This window comes from Natrix helvetica (assembly GCF_964273705.1).
Source record: "Natrix helvetica genome assembly, chromosome: 9".
In the NCBI taxonomy this organism is placed as follows: Eukaryota; Metazoa; Chordata; class Lepidosauria; order Squamata; family Natricidae; genus Natrix; species Natrix helvetica.
In genome coordinates, this window is record NC_138560.1 from 1529517 (window position 1) to 1537500 (window position 7984).

A 7984-nucleotide genomic window follows, 5' to 3' on the forward strand; every position below is an offset into this window, starting at 1 on the left:
AGGTGGAGGTGGCATAGCAGAGGCTGAGAAGGGGCCATGGGTCAAAGAAAGCCACAGGGAACAGTAGGAAAAGGGGGTTTGGGCAGCTTAATCCTGGATCCAAGCAGGCAGCAGAGGGAGAGAGATTAGAAGAGAAATCTGTAGGGATTGAGAAAAATGGCTAACACCTGGTCCTTTGGCTTGATGTTGCTCGGCCTTGGCAACCTGGAGAGGGGTGGACTCCAACTCCCAGAATTCCCCAGCTGGCATGCTAATGAGCTTGAAAATGGGTGGACTCCAACTCCCAGAATTCCCCAGCCGGCATGTGGATGTCTCAGAAAACCTCATAAAATCACACAAACACTAGTTTAAGATAACACCACAACTCTAGAATTCCACGTACTCTCTCCCCCAAAAATGATAATCTTGTTTTTCAGAGACTGGTAGAAATTGAGATGGTTCATTGATTTTCCAAGTGTGCAAAGGACGGAGCATTAGCTGGTTGGAGAATTCTGGGAGTTGAAGTCCGCCCATTTTCAAGTTCATTAGCATGTCACCTGGGGAATTCTGGGAGTTGAAGTCCACCCATCTTAAAGTTGATCCAGTTAAAACAGGGGTGTCCAAACTTGGGAACTTTTAAGACTTGTGGACTTCAACTCCCAGAATTCCCCAGGCAGTATGCTAATGAACTTTAAGATGGGTGGACTTCAACTCCCAGAATTCCCCAGCCAGCATAGCTGGCTGGGGAATTCTGGGAGTTGAAGTCCACAAGCCTTAAAGCTCCCAAGTTTGGACACGCCTGAGTTAAAGGATCTGATCCCTGGTGAGATTCCTTGCGGTTGGCGCTCTCTGCACAGGCCGCCTGGAATCCGTCCATGCCTGGCGATGAGGTTACTTTGAAGTAGAGGGAGGCAGGAGGACTTTCCCTGCAGGCTGTGGCTATAGCAACAATGGAATACAGACAATAAACAGCTTTTCCCTCCTTCCAATCACTTTTTCCAGAACACGACTCTGCCTCACATGCTTCAGCACGCGGCCCCTCTCGCTCTGCATATGCTTAGAAAATCTGGAGGCTTTAGAAGGCTGCAGGTTCCTTTTCGGAGATGGATGCTCCGATCTGCTAAAAAGCCAGATTCTAGCAGGCACACACTTCCCGGTCAGGAATTGACAAGGGTTCCAAGTGTGGAATTGACAAGGGTTGTAGATGGGGGACTGAGATGTAGTCCAGGTGTGGAATTGACACACATTCGAGGTGTGCAATTGACACAGGTTCCAGATGGGGAATTGACATGCATGCCAGGTGAGGAATTGAGTTCCAGGTGTGGAATTGAAATGGGTTCCAGATGGGAATTGACATGGGTTCTAGATAGGGAATTGACATGCATGCCAGGTGAGGAATTGAGTTCCAGATGCGGAATTGACAAGGGTCCCAAACGTGGAATTGACAAGGGTTGTAGATGGGGAACTGAGATGTATTCCAGGTGTTGAATTGACACAGCTTTCAGATGGGGAATTGACGTCCATGCCAGGTGAGGAATTGAGTTCCAGGTGTGGAATTGAAATGGGTTCCAGATGAGAATTGACATGGGTTCTAGATAGGGAATTGACATGCATGCCAAGTGAGGAATTGACATGGGTTCCAGATGGGGAATTGACACAGGTGCTAATTGGAGAATTGACAAGAACCTCAGGTATGGAATTGACATGGGTGCCCAATGTGGGAGGAAGAAATGCATTTTGCATCGGCTCAGGATTACTCCTGAGAGTGAGAGAGGTACAACCCCTCTACTAGTACCCCTTTTGGTCTGTGGGGGGAGGCATTATGGAGTTTTATTTTGAGTTTCCTGCTGTGGACGTCTATGCCCCCGTCTTGAGTAGCCAAGCTTCTGGGGATCGGCCTTGGGGGGAGATCGTCTCCCAATGGCATCCCACATGCACCAACCCACCGTGTGAGGCTCTGTGGCACGTGGGCAGCCCAGCATGACGGTGAGAGGAGAGCAGAGATGGTTTCCACCACAGCTTTCCAGCAGCCTCAAAGAGATGCTTCTTCCTATTTCCTTCCTTCTCCCCCCTCCCAAGGCCAACATTGCTATTTCTCACTGTCCTTAGCAAAAGGCTGCCAGCATCCTTCCTCCCCTCCCCGCTGCCATTGCCATGGCTACCCGCTTCTCCATCACCATGGCTACCTCCTCACACTATTATTATCCCCACCATTTATAAACCACTGTTGCTACCCGTCCTTGTCACTGTCACTTCTGCCAGCCCCTTCCTTCCTCCTGGCCACTGGAGCATCGCGGCGCATGGCTGTTCCCTGGAAGCTGAGAGCCAGCTCCTCGTCCTCCTTTCCCCTTTTCCCCTCCTCCTCCTCTTCCTCCTCCTTTCTCTCCTGCAAGAATCACCCAAAGGGCAGCCCGACTTTTCCCCTTTTGCAACGGGATCGTTGGCCAGAAATCTGTCTGTCTCCTGCCAAGGTTCCTCTGTAGTGGATCTCTTAAAAGCAAAGTCCTCTCACCACCGCCACTGGGGTTTCCAAGGAGTGACGGACCTCATCTTCCAGCCCCAACCCAATGCTATGTCGGGTGATGGGAGTTGCAGTCCCAAATCCCGGAAGGGCTTTGGGAGAGGAGGAGTCTGGTCAGGTTAAAGCTTCCCCTCCCCCCAATCCCAAAAAAGGATGCTCAGAACTGTTCCAAAGTCTCCTGGCAAAGATGTTCCCCCAAATTTTCTAGAAAGCATTCTCACTTTCAAGTCTTCAGGCAGGGTGACCAGAGCATCTCTGTCTGTCTGTCTGTCTGTCTGTCTGTCTGTCTGTCTGTCTGATGCTTTGACCCACCCATTTGCCACTTTCAGATGTGCTGGGACTGAGAATTTGGGGAGTTGCTAGTGGTAAAGACCCCCCTTCCCTCCTTTTAAAAGAAAATAATTTGAGTATCTTCCTTCCTTTCTTCCCCATCTCCTCCCTCCATCCCTTCTTTTGTTGTCCTTCCTTCCTTTCCTCTCCCTTCTTTCCTCTCTTCCCTTTTCTTTTCTTCCTTCTTTCCTTTTTTCTCTCCCTTGTGTCATCCCTTTTCTTTTTTCCTCCTGTCCTTCTTTCCTTTCCTCTCTCCCTTCTTTCTCCCCCTTCCCTTTTTATTCTTCCTCCCTCCTTTCCTTTTCTTGCTCCCTTCTTTCTTCCCTTCCCTTTACTTTTCTTCCTCCCTTCTTTCCTTTCCTCTCTCCCTTCTTTCCTTCCTTCCCTTCCCGTTTCTTCTTTCCTTCTTTCCTTTCCTCTCTCCCTTCTCTCCTCCCTTCCCTTTTCTTTTCTTCCTTTCCTTCTTTCCCCTCTCCCTTCTTTCCTCCCTTCCCTTTTCTTTTCTTCCTCCCTCCTTTCCTTCTTTCCTCTCTCCCTTCTTTCCTCCCTTCCCTTTTCTTTTTTTCCTCCCTTTCCTTTCCTCTCTCCCTTCTTTCCTTCCTTCCCTTCCCGTTTCTTCTTTCCTTCTTTCCTTTTTTCTCTCCCTTCTCTCCTCCCTTCCCTTTTCTTTTCTTCCTCCCCCCTTTCCTTCTTTCCTCTCTCCCTTCTTCCCTTCCTTCCTCTAAAAACTTCATTTTTACATTGATGGGAAGATACAGAATAGGAGGGCATCATCTCCAGTGAATCTCAAACGTTTGGTCTTGGCCCCCTGATTTTGGGAGCATAGTTTCCGGAGTGCAGCTTAGCGGGGAAGGGGGGGAAACCCCTGTCCGGAGCCGGGTCTGAATCCCCAAGTCAGTCAACCTACCTTCCCCAACCTGGCGCTCTCCGCTGTCTCTCCATTCATGATTCCCGGTGTGTGTGTGCGGGTGAATTTGAGCTGGACTCCGTAGCGACGGTTGTCTGAACTGCATCGGGACAATCAACGGGTCCTTTCCCCCAAAGCTTTCGGGGATCCCAGGCCCCCAAACCGCCCAGCCCCCGGCATTTAGAGGAAAGTGGAGGGGATTCCCCTGGAAGCTGCCTTTGACGGGCTGCCCGCTTGAAGCCAAGTCGCTCTTGGCACACTTTCGGGACAAAAGAAACTACGGGGACCTGCTGGGAGGGAAGGGGCGGGAGGGGCGATCCCCGAAGCTTCATTCATTCACAAAACCAGAAATCGGTCAGAAACATTTTCACTTCGGTGGGCGGGGCCAGATTTTTATCAATGAGAAACTGAAGGGGTTGGGCCAGCTGAGGGCGGAGACATGCAAATGAACTGGCCAACGATATCGCTGGGGTCCAGGCGGGTCGGGGAACCGGAGATCAGGGAAACGGGGATTTTTTGACCATTGGTTACGATTTAATCATTTAATGAACGGTTTAAAATGATTTAACATCCAGGGCGTCGGTGGCTCCCATCCAGGGCGTGGCCAGCCAGGGCAATGGAGCCGAGCGAACCAATCGACGATTGGCAGGGCGTGGCTTGCAGAGAAACCAGAGAGGGGAGGGAACCAATAGCTTGAATCAAGGGCTCGCTTATGCAAATCAAGGACGCGCGCTCGGGGAGGGGCGTTTTATGCAGATGAGGGGCCCAGCAGGTGTGTCAGGAGCTCTGGCTCCGCGGCGGGATTATGCAGATTCATTCCCCTACCGCCCAATAGCTGGATGCGAGGGCGGGTCCCAACGGGCCAAGTTCCAATGGGTGGACTTCAGGGAGGACGCCATGCAAATAAAGCCTCCCAGCTGAGCCAATGCCCGATCCTCACCGCGCGAGGGCCCCGGGGGGGGGGCTTTTGTAAATAAAGCCGAGCGGAGGGAACCAATGGCGTGGCTCGGTTGGGCGAGAGCCCAATTGTTTGAATGGGAGACGCGGCCCTGAGCCGGGGAGGACCAATGAGAGGCCGAGCCTCCCGATCCGTCTTCGGCGGGCGAGCCAATGAGCGGCGCCCATGCAAATGAGACGGTGACAGCGCCGGAGCCGCAGCAGCTACCCGAGCGCCGCTGCGCTTTCCCGGCTCCGGAGCTGCAGCAGGCGCCGCCCGGCCGCCGAAGGGCTGCAGCTGCCTGGCCGGCTGGAGGCACCATGATCCGCGCCTTTTCCTTCCCGGCCAGCCCGGAGCGGAGCCGGCTGCGCGCCTGGCTGGAAGGCACCCTGGCCGGCTTGTGCGAGCTGCACTTGCTGCGGGAGCGCCAGGAGCGGCGCGTCCAGGAGGCGCTGCGCATCGCCGCCCAGCCCGGCAGCAGCAGCAGCGAGTCCGCAGGAGCCGCGGAGCCGTCTCCGGAGGAGCAGCAGCTGGTGAGAACGAACCGAGATGTCTTCATTGGGGTCCGCCGGGGGAGGGGAGGAGGGGGCGGCAGGAGAGCGAGGCGGGGAGGGGGTCCGCCCGATTGGGACCCCCGGAAGGGGAGGGAGGAGGGGGCGGCGGCAGGGGCGGCGAGGGGAGGGGAGGGGGCCACCGCAGCCCGACCTCCTCCTCCTCTTCTGCCTGGGGAAGGGGGTCTGTGACATGCCGCAGAGGGGAGGGGGTCCTCCGGCTGTCCCGCGGGGAAGGGGCGTCGGAAAAGCTTGAGGAGGGGATGCTCCTTGCCCGGCTCTGAACCAGCCGAGGCGAGCGATCCCGGGTCGCCTGCGCGGGCTCCTTTCTCTGCAGTCGGATTAATGGGTCTGGGGGCGGCAGGGATGGAGCAGGAGCATGCGCGCGCCCGCCAGGGATGGGGAGGGTGGAAGAGCGGCGCTCACCCCCCTTCCCTCCCCTCCCGCCCCTCGACACCCCCCCCCCCACATGCACACACCGGCCCTAAGGGGGCTCCGTGGAAGCGGGCAGCTTCGCCCCGCCGGCTGTCCTCGGCGCTTGATCGGGCTCAGAGAAGCCCCCTCCCCTCCCCTGCAAGCCCATCGCCCGGCTGGCTCTCCTGCTTGCACCAGGCAGCCTGCTTCGCTGAGCCGTCCGCCGCTGCAGCCAACTCCAGGACCGCTTTGCTGGGTGGGTGGGGGGTGTTTCTGGGCTGAAGCGTCTCTGCACCCCAAGCCCCCTCCTCCCCGAAGGAGATTCCACTCAGGTTCCCAGGGCTACATCTCCCATGCTTCCCGGCCGAGCTTAGCCAGGGTGAAGGAGGGTCCGAGCGGCGCCCCCGCGGGACGAGGAAGGTGGAATCCACCTGTGGCTGGAGGGATCAACTGTCCACCGGCTCCCCTTTGCCTTCTGCGGGAATGCCGCTAGCTCAAGACAGAAGCAAAGGCGAGCCCAGCAGGGGTGAATCGAATCGACTCCGGATAAAAACGAGGCGGGGCTGTGGCATTCGGGGGCAGTTGGCATCTAGATTGCTCCTTTGGCATTCTTGAATAGGGGGGGGGGAAGAGGGATGGTATCCCCAGCAGAGACGGGTTTGCTGAAATGCGGGGCGACGCGATCCCTGGAAGTTCCAAGAAGGATCCAGAGTAGATCCTTTTCTTTCCCCTCCTCTGAATCATCTCGGAGTAGGTTCTGGTTCAGGAGTTCCTACCGGTTGGAACTGGATAAATCTTGCGGCTCTTCATTCGGAGAGAGGGGCTCTTCAAAGCAGAGGTTGGGGGGGTGGGATTCTGGGAGTTGAAGTCCACCGTCTTAAAGTTCATCAGCAGGGGATTCTGGGAGTTGAAGTCTACATATCTTGCACTGGCTAAGGTTGAGAAAGGCTATCCTAGAGCAATGTGGAGCTGGCTGGGGAATTCTGGGAGTTGAAGTCCGCCAGGCTTAAAGTTGCCAAGGTTAGAGACCCCTGTCCTAAAGGAAGTGAGGAAAGACTCAGAAATATTTAGCTGGTAAAGAGGATACCATAGCTGCCATCCAAACCTTGAATGACAGTTTGCGTTGTAGAAAGTTCAAATTACTTCCCTCTTGCTCCAGAAGGCAAGGCTAGAACCGGTGGGATGAAATGGAAGGTGCCAATGAAATATTGGGGGAAACATTTAAATATTAGGGGAGTTTGCTTCTTCCCCTGGAGACTTTCAAACAGAGAGGAGGAGGAGGAGGAGGTCCTGAATTCTGCCATTGTGCAGCCGGTTGGACTGCATGAGCTCTTGGGTTCTGACGCTACAATTCTCTGAGCGGCCGGTCGACATTGTGGGGTCATTGCTGGGCACCCTGTTGTGCAATTGGCATGCGGCGGATGTTGCTTCCAAACGAAAACTTGGCCACTGCTGGGTTAACAGGTGACCTGGCCTATAACGGTCCAGATGGTGGTTTGTGAACAGATATTGCAGTATTTCGCTAGCAATTCTACTTCTGGGCACAATGAAAGCTTGTATTCTCTCAGCCTGCTGAATAGTGTTAAGCACCAGGACTGGCTGGACATATAATTCCTTCTTTGACAGCCCTCAAACTCATGCAAAATTTGAATTTTGGGTTGGATTCAGTGGTGGAATTCAAACCGGTAGCAGAAATGTTGAATAGTTCGGAGAACCAGCAAATACCCCCGCTGGCTAGCCCTGCCCCCATCTATTCTCTGCCTCCCCAGTCCCAGCTGATTGGGAGGGAATGGGGATTTTGCAGTATCCTTCCCCTGCCACGCCCACCAAGCCACGCCCACACAACCATTAGTAAAAAAAATTGAATCCCACCACTCAGTCACTTGAAGATGGGTGGACTTCAATTCTCAGAATCGGGAATTCTGGGGACTGAAGTCCACCCATCTTTAAGTGGCCAAGGTTGATGCTTTGAACCACTCCTGTGCCACCTCCAGATGTGCTGGGGCTGAGAATTTGGGGAGTTGATAGTGATATAGATGCCCCAGTACCATATAGCTTTCACTTCCCCGCTTTTAAAAGGAAATAAACTGACTGACTTTCCTTCCTTCCATCTTTTTCCTTCCTTCCTTCCTTATCTCCTCCCTCCCTTCCTCCCTCTCTTCCTTCCTTTTCCTTCCTTCCTTCTCTCCTCCCTTCCTCCCTCTCTTCCTTCCTTTTCCTTCCTTCCTTCCTTCCTTCCTTCCTTCCTTCCTTCCTTCCTTCCTTCCTCCCAGCCTCCCTTCCTTCCTTCCTCCCTCCCTCCTTCCCTCCCTCTCTATCCCCTCCTTGGAGGGGGTAAGAGATCT

The 7984-nt window shown here is 54.4% G+C and overlaps 1 protein-coding gene across 1 annotated transcript in view; it reads left to right on the top strand.

Annotated features, from left to right (window-relative positions):
* Window positions 1–4902: 4902 nt before the first annotated feature.
* The window catches only part of DACT3 (dishevelled binding antagonist of beta catenin 3), an 18228-nt gene continuing 15146 nt past the window's right edge, over window positions 4903–7984 (top strand). Inside the window, exon 1 of the mRNA XM_081961691.1 lies at window positions 4903–5207. Coding sequence (XP_081817817.1) covers window positions 4995–5207 — 213 coding nt within the window. The 5' untranslated portion in view covers window positions 4903–4994. The remainder of the gene's footprint in view (window positions 5208–7984) is intronic.